General features: G+C 40.0%; 1 protein-coding gene and 1 long non-coding RNA gene across 11 annotated transcripts in view; one reads left to right on the forward strand and one right to left on the reverse strand.

The window, feature by feature from the left end:
• Nucleotides 1–17,179, forward strand: part of LOC137521055 (uncharacterized) — a 523,185-nt gene that overhangs the window by 203,185 nt on the left and 302,821 nt on the right. The gene's annotated exons all lie outside the window — the stretch shown is intronic.
• TBX5 (T-box transcription factor 5) overlaps nucleotides 1–17,179 on the reverse strand; it is a 128,984-nt gene that overhangs the window by 103,148 nt on the left and 8,657 nt on the right. For both annotated transcript variants that reach the window (XM_068239781.1, XM_068239771.1), the window contains one exon: nucleotides 4,034–4,153. In XM_068239781.1, the coding sequence (XP_068095882.1) occupies nucleotides 4,034–4,153 (120 nt within the window). The remainder of the gene's footprint in view (nucleotides 1–4,033; nucleotides 4,154–17,179) is intronic.

The raw sequence follows: 17,179 nt of genomic DNA on the forward strand, positions 1-17,179 counted from the left end.
GCTTCTTTCAGAAACAGCGAGATCATTGTGCGTCTCCCAGCCTCCTACTGCTTCCTGTAAGCGTCCTTCCGGACGCTTACAGGTCGCATGTAAACAAACACTCTGTGGCCATCTTGTGGCCAAATAGTAAACTACACCCTAAAAGCATTTTACATATACAAACATTACATTTACACAATAAATTAACTCATTACCTCCCACACTCCCCAATTATTATTTTTTTTTTTGTAATTAAAAAAAAAAAAAATACAATAAAAAAAAAACATAAATAGTTACCTTAGGGACTGAACTTTTTAAATATTTATGTCAAGAGGGTATAACACTGTTACTTTATAAACTGCGGGCTTGTAATTAGGGATGGATACAAAACTGAAAAAAATGCACCTTTATTTCCAAATAAAATATTGTCGCCAAACATTGTGATAGGGACATAATTTAAATGGTTTTATAACCGGGACATATGGGTTAATACATTTCATGGGTTTTAATTACAGTAGCATGCTTTATTTAAAAACTATAATGGCCGAAACCTGAAAAATAATAATTTTTTCCCACATTTTTTCCTATTTCCCCATTAAAACACATTTAGAATAAAATAATTCTTGGCATAATGTCCCACCTAAAGAAAGCCTAATTGGTGGCAAAAAAAACAAGATATAGTTCATTTCATTGGGATAAGTAATAATAAAGTTATAGACGAATGAATGGAAGGAGCGCTGAAAGGTGAAAATTGCTCTGGTGGTCAGGGGGTAAAACCCCTCAGTGGTGAAGTGGTTAATATGTTTTTTTAATTTTTTTCAGTTCAGTTCACTGTCAAGTTATTAGTATTGTTCCTCACTTTCTGTCCAGGGCCCTTATTCATTTTTTTTCTCCTGAAATTTCTCCTAGGAGATAATTTTTTATTTTCTCTTTAAAATAACTAAAATTAGAAAAAGAAAAATTATTCTTAGTAATGTTTTGCTTGCTGGTGGTTTCAATTATGTTATTAACAACACATGAAAATATCACCTAGGAGAAAACAAACAAGGAAATAATTGTGATCTATAATAATTTGATATGAAATGAGATATTATAGTTTTATGTCTTCATGGACCTTATGGGCAGCATGGTGGCATAGCCTTGTAGTACTGGGTCTCTGATTCGCATCTGACTAGGGCATTATGTGCATGGATTTTGTATGTTCTCCCAGGTTTCCTTTGTGCACTCTTGTTTCCTCCCATATCCCCAAAACATACAGCTTCCCCCTAAATCATATGCATAGAGGAGATACTGGTTGCTTGGCAGTTGGAAACAGCTTTTTTTCCCACAATGCAACAAGATTCAGACAGGAAAATGTCAGAGCCCAGGTCCTGACATCACACAGTGGGAGGGGTTTCACCACAATATCAGCCATACAGACCACCCTGATAATCTATTCGAGAAAAGATTTCTCATGGATAAGGGTGTTTCAGCTACTGATTGGGATGAAGTTCAATGCTTGGTTAACATTCCTCTTTAAGTTCCCCATGTATATCAGACAAACATAGTTCATGGAAATGCCATCTTATTCAACTTGGCTTACTATGTGACAACTTATAGTAAACAATCACTATTTATCTTGCACTGATTTAGTTAGAGCTGAGCTCTGCATGCATGGCACATTGCAAACATTGCACATTGCAAACATTATCTATTAGCCATAGTAAAATCATTCTTGCCTATATCCATTGTTTCTGTGGCTAGAAATCCTTCTCTAATGTGACATGGAAGAAGACTGAATGATTGCACACATTCTCAGAACATTTGCAGAACTTGAGTAATATGTTACATTAAAACATAAATCCTTAATCTTTTGAAACAAAATAATGCACCCCCAAATTGTCTTCTGATGTGCATGTCCCTTTCTGTGCCACATGCTATACACTTGTCACAGGAAAGTTTTGGTTGGGGCCTCCCTTTCTAAAAAGAAATTAAACATGAAAAGGCACTTGTGTTCCCCATACTAATTCTAGGTAACCAGAGCCCCCTCCCAGCATTAAAGAGACACTGAAGCGAAAAAAAATGATGATATAATGAATTGGTTGTAAGTACAGCTCAGAAATAAAGCATTAGGTACAAAGACATAAGTAGTATTTATTTCCAGTACAGGAAGAGTTAAGAAACTCCAGTTGTTATCTATGCAAATAGCCATTGAGCTCTGCGACTTTGAAAGTCGTGGAGAGCTCTGAAGTCTGATTAGGTTATCTCAGCTGTATTGTGTTTTTCTTTTGCAGAAAACAGTTCAGGACAGGTCAAAAGTTCACTGCCTGTTCTGCAAAAACTTTTAGAATGCTGATTAATGTGTAAACTGCAAGTATTAGAGAATGATGCAATGTTATAAAAAAAACACTATATAACTGAAAATAAAAATATGAGAATATTTTTTTCCTACCAATGTTCTAGTAATTACCCCTACTACACAACCAATTCATCATATCATAATTTTTTTTTCACTTCAGTGTTTCTTTAAGTAGCCCTCCAGTAATGGTAGCCAGAGGTACCCCCAATGTTAGTAAGCCCCAGGTAGACCTCAGTAGGTAGCCCGGGTCTCTCTCAAAGTATAGGTAACCAGAATCCCCTCTCCCCCAGGATAGGTAGCCAGAAGTAGCTCCCTCAGTATATGTAGCCACAGGCCTTTTGTATAGGTAGTTAGAAGTAGCCCCCAGTATAGGTACATCCCCAGTATTTGTCTTCTCCAGCCCTCACCGCTGTAACATAGTGAGAGTGGGCACTGTAGTCATAGAGTCATAGAGATGGGGATGCCTGCACTGTAGTCATAGAGATGGGGATGCCTGCACTGTAGTCATAGAGATGGGGATTCCTGGAGACTGTAGGAGCCCGGAGATATAAGTCAATTGTCTTATGCTCCGCTGCCGTTACTCTGCACCTCAGGTGGGGGGGGGGGGGAGTGTCTCCACGAGGCCTGCCAAGGACCTCCATACCAACGCCGGCTACACACACTGGTCCCCCTGTAGTTATGAGTCCCATAGCATCTGCTATGGTGATCCCTACATTGCTACATGTATGTGCAGGTGGCTAATAACACCACACACACAAAAAAAAACATAAAAAAATGATATTGCCCCCACCCCCATCTCTAGCACATCCTATGTAAATGAATGAAGACTGCATGAATTCAGGTTTCTTTATTGATATCAGGAAAGTGTTTACATTTTTAACCATCTGGGATTTACATTAACTGCCATGTACTATAGTAGTAAATAAATAGGATTTTTGCATTGATACATTAAAGGGAAGGTTCAGGGAGTGGGGAAAAAAATAAAAATCCATATCCATTTACCTGGGGCTTCCTCCAGCCCGTGGCAGGCAGGAGGTGCCCTCGCCGCCGCCCTGCAGGCTCCCGGTGGCCGACCCGACCTGGCCAGGCCGGCTGCCAGGTCGGGCTCTTCTGTGCTCCAACGATGGGATCTTCTGCGTTCCACGCGGGCGCGCTGACGTCATTGGACGTCCTCCGGGCTGTACTGCGCAGGCGCAGAACTACTGCGCCTGCGCAGTACAGCCCGGAGGACGTCCGATGACGTCAGCGCGCCCCCGTGAGGCGCAGATTGGAGCGCAGAAGAGCCCGACCTGGCAGCCAGGCCTGGCCAAGTCGGGTCGGCCACCGGAGACGACCGGGAGCCTCCGGAGCGGCGGCGAGGGCACCTCCTGCCTGCCCCGGCTGGAGGAAGCCCCAGGTAAGGGTATATTCATTTTTATTTTTTTTCCCCACTCCCTGAACCTTCCCTTTAAGAAGGCTTACTGGATTGGCACCAATGTGGAGTAGTTATCCAGCTTATAATACATTAGTGCAGTAAAGCATTGACAGAGAGTCCCAATTGTAAACAGAAGTAAAGTACTACAGCTCCTTATCTATGATTAAACATAAAAAAATTGATCATGTTTTTTAGAGGTTCATGATTTTCTTAAACCTTGTAGTGTGACAAAGCTATAGCTGAGACCTTGCATAACCAGCGGAACACATTTCAAGCAAAACAGAGGCAAATAGGCCACCTACCATTTGTTATCAGCAAACTTGTATCTGTGGTCATCCGCTGGCACAATATCCATGAGCAGAATGTACTTGGTTTTTGGATTGAGGCCAGTGACTTTCACCTTGTAGCTGGGAAACATTCGCCTGGAACAGAATACAACAACTTCAGCTAGGTAGACTTTCACAGAGCTGAACACTTGTAAGTTTGTTCTTCCCATTCCTTTTGCTCAGTTTTTGATCTATGTATTAATCTGGACAAGTCTTCCATGTCCAGCCACTGCAGACATGCACAGTGTTTAGCCCTTATTCTTCAGTTCACTCTAACGAACCATATACACCATTCTCTCCTGTTTCTGTAATCGTCTGATCTAGCTAAACAGACCATTCTAAGCACAATACTGGACACAGAACATTGTAATAAAATATGACTATTTGGCTCTCACGAGAATGTGTTGATAGAAAGGTCTTCAAAACTGGCCTTTTACAAACCAATACAAGAATGTATAAGCGTATACTATTATTAGAGGATTTCATGATTATCAATATTGATGCCAGTTCCTTCACAATGTTCTCCCCAATCTTTTCCCATGACCACATCTGTGGTAAGGCTTCATACTGTTTCTTTTTAGATCTGAAAACAATGCGCTGGCTACACAACATAACAGTAGGATTATTTAACCCATGATGACTTTTATTACCGTTACTGAATTAACCACTTTCGCTTTCCTGGGTTCTCACCCAAAAGCAGCAGGGACAGCCATACTATTTTAGGTAAAAAAAACACACACATATAAGTAGAAAAATGCTTTTTGTACTTACATAACATATGTATTGTACTGTTCGTATTTTGATTTCAGTGAATTTTATATAGTACATAAAGAGAAAACTCTTCCAGGCATTTTCCATCTTTAATGTCTGTGACTGAAGCCAATCCTGATGTCAATACTTCCCTTACTCTTTTTTTTCTCTTTAAAAACTGTACTGTAATATCCAGCTTGCTTTGTAAACACATGTGAGCACAGCATAGATAGTAATTCAGCAGTGTCTGCAAAGGGGTGAGGTGTATTTCCCTTCTCAGCCTCAGCCTTTCACATTCAACTGCCCTCAGCCAATCAGTGAGGAGCAGGAATGTGGGAGGGGAGATAATAAACTTGTCTCTACTCTGCAATATACCAGAATAGAGCCAGGCTGACTGAGATATGATTCATTACAGGAGAAACATTTATGATTATATTGAAATTCTTGCAATGCAGGCTGCATGTAGACTACTTATTAAGCACAGAGCAGTGGATAAATTGAATTTGATTTTGTGGCTTACATGCATGACATGATCCTGATTTAAGACAATTTTGACACGCAGTTGTGTCACTATTGATACAATAATAACTTTTTAATTAGCCTAGGACAATCTAGGCTTACCTTGGGCTGTATTTCTTTAATAAATCTATTCTATATTATAACCATTTTACAGGGGAAAATAGACTTAAATGCAAAATTGCACTTTTTTCATGTTTCACCTGTCCTAATTTAACTGCTATAAAACACTTTAAAATATATTACTTGGCTTTTCCCAGCTAAAATGACACCACATATGCCTTAATTTATTACTAGTTGGGCATGTAGTGGGTCATTATCCCCAGACTGCGTGTCTGTAGCAATCGGATCAGATCTGTGGGATGACAGTTTGGGGACCCCTAATACTGTATAGAAGCATTGGTATGCAATGGCAGAGAGCTCTTTCACACTAGGAGCTGATCCATGCGTTTTGACGGATAGCTTCTAGATTGCGATTAGAAAGGTAACATGAAAGTCTATTTGACTTTCATGTTCATTTTCCCATTAGACAAAGTGTTCCAGAGCGTCATGTTGTAACGCAAATGGGAGCATCGTAACGTCCAGCTGCAGCATTTTCCTGTCGGGTGAACTAGAACTACCGCTGCAAATCCACATCACCCGCAACTTCCTGGGGTCTATGATGTGAAGGAGCCCAGAGCGATACATCTGTACAGCATTGCGGTCCTGAACTGTCACCCTACCGATCGCATCCAGTTGCTACAGGCGACAGGTATTGGAGGTGTGCAGAAATCTTATGTTCAAGCACAGGTGACATGCAGGGTACATAGGCTGGGAATTTAAAGGGAAAAATAAACTTTTAATGTTTTACTCTTTCACCATCTTTTTAAACTTTTATTTTAAAACCTTTAAAAGTGCCTGATTGCTGCTGTAACAAATAGCAGCAATCATTAATTAAATGGGTGCAGTTTTGGTAACAATAGGATGCATGACTGCGGCGGCTTTTAATGTAGGATGTGAGATTCACATCCTGGAATCTACAAGAAGAATTTTTAGGATGTGAAACTCACATCCTGAAATCTAAAGGGCTTATTTCCACTTGGTGCCACAGTTTCAGTGGCGGCACCCATGCTGCTGAGAAGCTGCAGTCTGAATCGCTTAGCTTTGCCATCCACAGCTACAGGGAGGGATTTGGGTGCATGCTTTGGGAAACTGCAGCATGCTATGTAGAATCGCACCACAGTGCGATTGAGACGGCAAGCTATAGAAGGAAAAGACAGCGATTCCCTGCTTGACTCGCCAGTGGGGAAACGCTGCAGATTCAAACCAGATTCAGCCCTAGTTAAAACGGGCTCTAAATGGTTAAAGAAACACTGAAGCCAGTTTAAAAACGGCTTTTTACCTTTTATTTATGTGAGGCATGTTTGCCCCTGCTAAAGTGCCGCTATCCCGCGGCAGAACGAGGGGTCTTTACCCCCCCCCCCCCCCAAATCCCCCCCTGCAAAATCCACGACTTTCTTGGTCATGGATTTTGCTGCTCATGGAGGCAGAGCTTTCGGCTGCAGCTCTGCCTCCATGCACGTCAATCGCCGCACGGATCTCTGCTTCTCCCCCACCCCTCTCAGTGAAGGAAGACTGAGAGGGGCAGGGAGAGGCAGAGATACGCGCTGATACATGCGTGGAGAGGCAGAGCTGCAGCTGAAAGCTCTGCCTCTCACGGAAGCGCACCCTGCAGTGTGCCCCGGGGGATTTGGGGGGTAAAGACCCCTTGTTCTGCCGCGGGATAGCGGAGTTTTAGCAGGGGCAAACATGCTTCATATAAGTAAAAGGTAAAAACCCGTTTTTAAACTGGCTTCAGTGTCTCTTTAAAGTCAATCTCCTGGCACAAATCTACAACTACTATCTAATAACTTAGTCATCATAAAGAAATTGAAATGTTATCTTTTCTTGTGTAATCAAGGTCTTAAAATATTGTTCACAGTTTCCAAAGCAGAGGGGATAAGTAAGTTAGTAGCAGTGAATAGGGCTACTACCACTGCTTGACTTGCATCCTTATGATGTTTACTCTGCCAGAGGGCGGAGCACAGACTGAGAAGATTGCAACTAATAGCAATGAAAGTCTATGGTCAGTGATGAGATACTTTAAAAGTGATTCATTTGAAATTAGCTACGTTTCTACACAGGCAAAACACGTTGCCACCGAGTACACACAAGACTATGAAAGCATTTGCAAAGTGTATTTTAAAGTATTTTGTGAAAATGAAAACATTTTTCCTTTCCATGTCAAACCAGCTTTCATAAAGTTACAGTTCTAACATTTAGAATCCATTTATATTTTAATCAAAAGGAGCCTTTTGTCTGTTTAAATGATGTTCAAATAAGTCAATCACTCTGAAAGCGATGAAGACATCATTTGCCCTGTATCTAAATTTCAGTTTCAAGAGAACCCAGAAGTTTACAGGGGCTAATCAGAATCAGGAATTCCCAAACAATTAATTAGCAGCTGATAAACTTACCATGATCCGCAGTTAATTAATTGGTGGTTCCTGATTCTGTAGCCATTGTAAAATTCAAGTTGTGGTTGAAATACAATTTGCATGCTGATTGTACCTTGCACAGTAATTTAAAAAAGGTACACAAAGAAAGGTATGACCGGTACAGGCAGTACATAGAACCATGGCAAGTTAAAGCAGGCCTGAACTCAGAACTTCCTCTCTGCTCTAAAAGATACACAACAGCCTAATAACCTTTAAAGAAAAACATTCTTTGTTACAACTCCTACAAATGCTGCAACAAATCTGCAGTGTATCTCTCATAGAAGAAGACATAGGCTTAACATAATGTGTTTACAAATTAGCTGCTTTGCTGAGGCAGCTAGCTTACACAGCTGAGAGATCAAATTACAATGGTAATTAGTCACAGATGAGGGGGAATTATACAGGCTAAACTCTCTAAATACATACAGGGTGCATTTCTCTTTGTTGTCCTTCTGTCCTGTGCAAGAGTCCAGGTCCACTTTAATGAATGTGTCAGGTAAAGCTTATAAGGAGTTCATTTACAAAGCTTTTTTCTTGAATTATCTCACCTTACTTATTTTTCACGTCATCCATAAAGAGAGTTAATTCATGATATAAACAAATAAGGAAACCTTCTTTATGAGATAACCCAGTAAAGAGAGATAACTCATGAGTAAGGACAGATAATGAGAAATAAATCATGAGCTACAGTAAATCTTGTGGTTGATTCACTAAAAGCCATTAATATTGCTGTGCACAGACAGCTTACCTTACAGCAATATTACTGGTACTAATGCTGCAGCACTATTAGCGCCCATGCTATGTGTTAACACAAGCGTTGCCAAAGGTAACACACATTATGATACTTGATGAAGTCTTTTAGTGAAGCAACTCCAAGGAGAGATAAATTGAGTTAATAAGTAAGGTGAGATAAATCATTCAATACATTTTGTGAATAAACCCCATTTATCATCAGTTATCAATGCTTACTGTATTTGGTTTTACCACAAAGCTTTCAGCAGTGCATCTACTACTTTGATTGGCTATCCCTAACCAATTCCCTTCTCCTCCCTGATGTCCAACCATAGCCACCCCGCCACTTTATGTAAAGTCCTTCCTGATGCTTTACCCTATTCTGGCAACACAGACTTCTTCTTGACTCCTGCCCTTGCTACCCCAGCATAAGCCCCTTCCTGATGCTAAAACTAAAACATCCCCCACCCAACTTAAAACCCCTCCTGATCACGAACCCTAACCTCACCTCCACATAAACCCCCTCCAGACTCCTAACCTCACCTCAACATAATCCACTTCCTGACTATTAACCCCCAACAAAAAATCCCTCCCCTAACCTAGCCCAAACATAACTCCTTAATGCCTAACCCTAACTTCCGCTACTGCAACGTAGCCTGATGCCTAACTTCCTAATCCCCCTAGCATAAGCCATTTCCTGACGCTGAACTCCAACATAAACCACTCAAACAAAAACCAGTTCCTGACTCCCAACCCTGATCCTCCTCCTTCCCAACATAAACCTTTTCCTAATGCCTAACCTTAACCTCCTCCAACATAAACCCCTTCATTATGCCTAGGCCACAGGTGTTGAACTCCACGCCTGAAGGGCCAGATCCACCCCAGTCTTTAGGATGGACTGAGAAAGAGAGAAATGTGTTCTACCTGATAAACCACATCTTTCATGATTCAGACCCATCAACTAATTTGAGCTGTGTCAAAAATGTGTGAGTACCTTGGTCCTCGTAGGACCGGCTTGACATCCCTGGCCTAGGCCTAGCTTCCCCTACTCCAACATATGCCCCTTAATCTTACAAAAGCCCCTAGATATAAACCTATTCCTGCTGTCCAATCCTAACCTCCTTCCACCTTCACACTTAACCCACAACTGTAGCTGTTAACATTAACCTCTTCCTACCCTTTTCCCTAGCACTAAACCACATAAAATAGGTCTTAATCCTAACCAATACTCACTATGCATTATCTTCACACCTATGTGCCAAATCCAAGCAGAAGAGGCCAATGGCTGAATATGTATGCCCAAGAAAAGGGTGCATTTTGATGCAGTAGTGTGCAGTTTAATAAATTAAGCAACCTAGAAGATCATACACAATTTCAACTTATGTCACCCAGCATGTTGGCTACCATAATTTTGTACACCTTTTCAGAGTGGGTACAGGTGTCCTCTCCTGATGCCTGCTAACTGCTGGTTACTAATTGACCAAACTTTTCAAGCATACCCTGCCACTGTTCTCGCCTACTCCCGCTTGTCCACCTTTCTCTCCTCCTTATAGAGCAGAATACACTGATCAGCAGACAAACTGCATGCTTTTACAATAAAATGATTGTTTTTGGGGTAACTGTTATTCAAAGTATATTTACAATAATATACAGCATGCCAACTGCGTGGCCCTTTAATACCTCTTTTATATTATTTTCTATAATGGCAAGGTTACAAAGAAATGATGAGAGCACCTGATTCAATACAGCTTTTGTTTCAGTCACTGATATTGCTGATTACTAGGCAAGAGCAAAAGCAAATTCTAAACGATTTCAGTCTGCTCTTTAACAAAGTAACCTTCTTTGCAGGGGAGAGTACCGTGACATGGTGCGGTAAGTATGAAATGGCCTTTAGACAAACCACTAAATGCACAATTAGAACACCTACTGTATATTGGAAACATTTAGCCTGTAAGATTGTGAATATAATGATGTGATCTACCTAACTCTATGCTAATATCTTGACTTCACAGCATCAGGAGGGTGACAGCACAATTCAGAGCTCTCACTTTATTCCCCACTGCATGTATGCTCTCTCTTTATTTGGAGCCTTATACCTTTGGCTAAATTACTGAAATGTTTCCATAAGTCATGAGCACAGATAGTCATTTAATAAGCAGCTAGTTTTACACTGGGGAGGGTAAGGGGGAGGGGAGGTTACATAGTGTTGCAATATAATGTAATGCAACCAAAAACAACATTGCAGTGACGTGATGTAACCCAGAGCAACTGACAAAGGTGAACCTTGATTGACATGCACTGTGCCTCAATGTGTGAGGACCTAGCCATGCACTGCATGTTCTGCATTGTAACAGTAGAATCCGTTACATTGCATTGCAACTGATGTGGTGGGAAATGTTCATATACGTTTAGCATAACATTACAGTGCGCAAAACAGTGCCAGTTACAACGCAACGTGTCAGTGTAAAAATACTAAAAGGCTCTGCTCAGTGGTTATTCATTGATTGCATAAAACTATTTTACCAGCCATTTTAAAGCATACATAAATACATTGCATTGAGTTTATACAGAAACACATACATGTGGTGGTTGCAATATACTGATGTGTACAATAATTGCTGTTTTTTTCATGTTGGTAGGGTTCTCCAAACTCAAGAGATTACTGGAGAGCATAAGGATCCCTTAACATTGTGCATGTTACAAGCTGTTAGAGGTGCAGTGCGACCATACAGTGAGGCATACAATACAATGATAGTATGCCTCACTGCTACTGTACATGCATGTGCTAGTCGATGCACTGCAATGCGATGACATTGGGCTCTATTCACAAAGCATTATCTCATTCGGTGATGCTGAAAACAGCTGATTTTACCGATCACCTTCCCAAGTTACAATTCACCAAACCTATCTCCGTACAGAAAATCACAGTTCCCGACTAGTGAGGTAAATTACTGACTTGTGCGGTAATTACATCGGGAAATGTCAAGAAACGTCAATTCACAAAGATTTCACATTTCAATTACCGGCCAAAAGTGTTCGTTTTTTTCCCCTCTAGCTCACAGCAGCTGAAAACTAGCTCTCCCCATGCTGTCTCTGTGCTGTAGATTTGACAGACAGCCTTTGGGGAGAGCCAGGAAGCCAATAGGGAGAGCCACACAACCTGCTTCTCACGCTTATTGGATGCGACAGGGATGCCGGTGGGTCTTTCAGTGTATCAAAGCAGAAGAAGCTTACGATTCTGCAGGCATCCCTGCATCCCTTTAGATGTGCATATTTGTATTATAGCACACAGAAGAGCTCCCCCTGGTGGCTGCAGCACATCTGAAGGGATGACCGTATGCACAGTCCGGAAAACCTCCAAGTCAACCACACAGCTGCCTGCTGCCCTGCTAGAAGGCTGGTAAGTGACACTTACCGAGCAGGGCTTAGTGAATTGAGGCATGTTTGTTCAGTAAATTACCAAACTTCTGCCTCATGGGGAAAATCTTTTGTGAATTTGGAAAAAAAGTGTAAAATAACGCATTAGGTATTTTACTGCCCAAAATGCTTTTACCAAACTGCCTATTGTTAATAGAGCCCAATGTCTGTTGTGACAGAACGCAATGGACACTGTGTGAAAGGAGCCCAAGGCTGGATTCACAGTAGTCAGTTGCATAATGCATGCTTTATAATGTGTATGAACTGCAATTCCTTTAGATTGTAAGCCCGCTAGGGCAGAGCTCTCTCCCCCTTTTGTATCCTGAAAATCATTACACATTTCATTCATCATGTTACTTTTATCACTGTCATTACCAATTCTGTATCTTGTATTCTGTATTTTGTATTGGTTTTGTATTATGTTGTCATCAATCATGTATCTTGTATATTGATGTTCATCATTGTCTGTATTATTATGTACCCCATGTATGTTTCTTAATTAGTACAGCACCACAGAATATGTTGGCACTTTATAAATCAATAGTAATAATAAATTATAATAATAATAATGGAGAATGGACATAGACTTTAAAGGGCAACTGAAGTGAGAGGGATATGGGGGCTGCCATATTTATTTCCTTATAAGCAATACCAGTTGCCTGGCCATCCTGCTGATCCTCTGCCTCTAATACTCTTAGCTGCAGCCCCTGAACAAGCATGCAGCAGATCAGGTGTTTCTGATATTACTGTCAGATCTGACAAGATAAGCTGCATGCTTGTTACTGGTGTTATTCAGACACTACTGCAGCCAAATAGACCAGTAGGGCTGCCAGGTAACTGGTATTGTTTAAAAGGGAATCAATATGGCAGCTCCTGCAGGCAGTAACCTGCACCACGATCTGTTACAACGCAATACTGTGGGCAGTCCTGTAAAATTGTATGAGCAGTTAGTTGACAAGCAGAAATATTCTGCAATGCAACTGAGCTCTCGGAACATGGCCTGAGTGATCCTGCAAACCTGGCCTGTAGTTTTAAAAAGAATTAGGGCCCTTTTCCACTAGCAATCGCTAGCGTTCATGCTGAACGCTAGCGATTGCTGAATCGCAATTACCGCCGATTCCCCGACGTTCGCGGCCGCGATTTTGCTATGCTATGCACTGCATAGCAAAATCGCGGCAAAAGTCGCTCCACGGCGCGATCGCGATCAAGTAAAAAACGGATCGCGGTAGTGGAAATTACCTACCGCGATTCCTATGTTAAAAAGCAAACCGTAGCGATTGTAAAATCGCTAGCGGTTTGCGGTTTTGCGATTCAGCCAGCGCAAACGCGCTGGTGGAAAAGGGCCCTCACACAGTTTACAATCTTCACCTGGGTTCAGGAGCTTAGCAACAGCCATAGCAGCCATATGGGGCCCTGGAGCAGAGAGGGCCCAGGTGGAAATAAAAGTGTTCACCTATAACTTTCTTGTGTTTCTCCACCCTCTGACTTGTCTCAGTGCCCATGAACTATGTGCAGTGTTGATTGCATGGTAATGTAATTTGTCCATTGAACTCATATCCATAGGGTTTGGGCATTGTTTATGAGTGCCTACATCTGAGGGCCCGTGAAAGTTTTGCTATGGGGCCCCATGATCTCTAGCTACACCACTGCCTGGATTACAATAGAACATAGTGAGGGTTGGTAATAAATAGTAAATTAGCTACCAAAGTGAAAGCGTTTGCCGTATAATAGCAAACAATTTGTAATAAATGCATATTAAGTTTGCTGGATCATGTATACTTTTCAAAGTTTCACTTATGTTCAGCTCAACAACAAAAACAAACCCTTAGTAAATTCAAAACCCTTGTTTCTGATAGGATGATAAAAAAATTATAATTATTTTCCCACTTCCATTTGCCTGGTTAGGTTGAGATTTTTAACAGAAACTGGTGCAAATCTTCCCTCAATGAAATGTTTAGGTGACATAATACTCATCATCAGTGGTGCAGTATTTATTTCACAATATACTTCACCAAGGTGAATACTGTAACATATATATATATATATATATATATATATATATATATATATATATATATATATATATATATATATATATATATATATATATATATATATATATAGATATATATAGATATATATAGATATATATATATATATATAGATTCTTCCAATGTGCAGTATTTTGTTAAAGATGTGTTTAATCAGCTTCCTGTGAATTTCCTATTGCTGACTTTTAAGTCTGATTTTTGTGTGCTTTTTTTATATGATGGAAAGTCAATAGTCCAAAAACTTTATTTTAGGAAAGAAAATGATCCATTGTTTTCTCATAAAAATACATCTTTTTTTCAGGGGAAGATGTAAAACATAATTATAGGTAATAAAAGGGGGATGCAATAACAGAGAGGAATAGCTATTTGGGAAAGTGGCCATCTTTTCTTAGTGAATTGCCCTCTCTGTGGTAAAACTGGCGCGGACTTTATTGCTGGACCCGCTCCAGTCCTGCTGTTAGTTTCTGGTAAACACTAAAGAAAAAAATACAGATGATATCCTCTGCCCAGATGTCACAAATACTGCATGTTTCATGAATGGTTACTTTTTACATTTCCTAGAAAATCCAACAAATGCACCTTCTCCAAGTCTGAGCCAAAGGACCATAAATATAACTAACAGTTAAGATGAATGTGTGCAACTTGTGATAAAACAGACTAGTAATCAATTAATAAAACAAAAAAAGAAAAATCTCCTGGTTCATTTTCAGAAGTCATAAAACTATTGTTCTACTGTTTCTAAATATATCGCAAATTGCTGCTGGCTTGAAAATTATGCAGAGAAGAAAGAGAGATAGAGAGAGGACCCCAGCATAAAGTCTTGATCTGTATAAGTTATAATTCAACTCCTATAAACAGTTAAGTGTTTAATTTAGAACATATATCAAAAAGAGCACAAATAGTTAATGGCTGGTTGGACTGGAGCAGTGTGAGCTGTGGACTATATAAAGTAAACAGGTATCCTAGTTCTGTTATTGCTAGAAATGTTCCTCCCTTATGCAATGCAAACCCCCTGAATGTTTTCAGCCAATGACTCTCATTGAATGTAATGGAAACATTCACTTCATTCATTTAGCTTGTGAAAAAATACCATGGATTATATACTGCAAATCATTTAACGAATGTGAACGTAGGAACTTTTTTTCTGTGTAATAAATAGTAAATGGTCTGCGTTTAGACGCTGTGACTTCTTATTAGTTATTGCATGAGTATCCTTGGTCACTTTACTAAACTCCCCATTGTACTTTATGCTGGCTCACTCGCATAAAGAAACGAATGATCCAAAAAAAAAATAATAAAAAAAAAATTCGGAGCACTAATAGTTCCCCAATGCTAACGGCAAAATAATAATAATAATAATAATCCTCAAAATAATATTATTAATAATAATAATTAATAATATACATTTCATTGCAATAATAGTTATAGACGGAGAAAATACATTAGGAAGGAACCCACTCTGTATGGCACCATTTGAATGCACAGAAGTGTATGCAACGTTCCCCTAGAATGCACAGGAGTGTATGGCACGTGACGTGCCCTGCAATGCATAGGAGTGTATGGCGTGTTCCCCTGAAACGCACAGGAGTGTATGGCTTGGCGGGTGTATCCCTGGAATGCACAGGAGTGTGTAGTGCGTTCCCCTACAATGCACAGGAGTGTGTAGTGCGTTCCTCTACAATGCACAGGAGTGTGTAGCACGTTCACCTAGAACACGGCGTAGACGTCCCGGCTGGGGCTGCAGCTTTGCAGTGTTGTATCACACATTGGAATTACATTATATATTCCATAAGAAGCAAGCAGCACATCAGTTTCCTTGACGTACAGAAATGCAGGGAGAGACGCTAGTCTGATGAACTGCAGGCGATGCTCAGCTATGCACTGCTGGGAACTTTGTGTTGCCTTCTACTAGGGCGCCAAAGGTGACATTATATTCCCCTTCTTTTACTCTATATACTGATATTTATTATTTAGTAGTGATTGAATGCATCTTAAAAGCAAACTGGACGAGAGGCGTATGAATAGAATTACAATTTAATAATCCACTTCTGAACTCCAGTCAGCTCACATGCAGGGGAAGGAATACAGATGCATTGTGCTGCACGGGGCTGGCAGGCTGGAAAATATACGTCACACCTTTTACTCCCAGCATTGGCGTCTATTCAACTAACTTTTCTCGCAGGAGATATATTTTTTAAGCTATCTAAAACAAAACTTGTCACTTAACAACTGTAAGGGTATTCAAACTAGGCAATTAAAGCTGATATCAAATTTATTTTGAGTACTTTCTTACTTGCTGGGGGTTGGAAAGATATTTTTTGAATAAAGCATGAAATATCTCCTGTGAGTAGTAGAAGTAGAAGTCAATTGAATAGGGACCAGTTTTGGCCCAAATACAATTTAGTTTTTCTCCTGAATATTATCCTAGGTGATATTGTCACACCTTGTCATAAAATGCATTATAAGCCACCAACAAGCAAGACAATACTCAGAATAGTTTTGATAGTTCTTTTTCACATTGAAAATGGTGAAAAGTTAGTTTAGAGAATTATCTCATAGGAGATAACTCAGGAGAAAAAGGTTACTTGCATATGGGCCATTTTCTCCTCAGTTTTCTCCTAGGTGATATTTTCACAACTTTTAAACCACCACTAAGCAAAAAAAAAGAAGTACTCAAAATAATTTTGATAGCAATTTTCACCAACTTTTTGGTACTTTTTCAATAGCAGAATTCTGAAAAGTTATGTGAAAGAAAAGATGAAACATTTCTCCTAGGAGATAAGTCAGTAGAAGAAGGTTACTTGCATATCTGCGATTATGGCCCATATGCAATTCACTTTTTCACCTCCTAGGAGATAATTTTCATCTTCTCTAAAAAATAACTTTTCAGCAGTTTACAGTTGAAAAAGTACCCAAAACTTGGTGATAAAGTACTATCAAATCTATTTTGAGTATTTTCTTTCTTGCTGGTGGTTTAAAAGGCATTTTATAGCAAGGTGTGGAACTATCACCTAGGAGAAAACTCAGCTGAAAATGTTAATTGCATATGGGCCCATGTGAGAGAGGAATATTTTGCTTGTGTATTGACATTTACTACAGTGAAAACTGAACGTGCTCTTTTTGTATTGTAAAGTCCTTCA

The sequence above is a fragment of the Hyperolius riggenbachi genome, chromosome 1 (genome assembly GCF_040937935.1).
Source record: "Hyperolius riggenbachi isolate aHypRig1 chromosome 1, aHypRig1.pri, whole genome shotgun sequence".
Lineage (NCBI taxonomy): Eukaryota > Metazoa > Chordata > Amphibia > Anura > Hyperoliidae > Hyperolius > Hyperolius riggenbachi.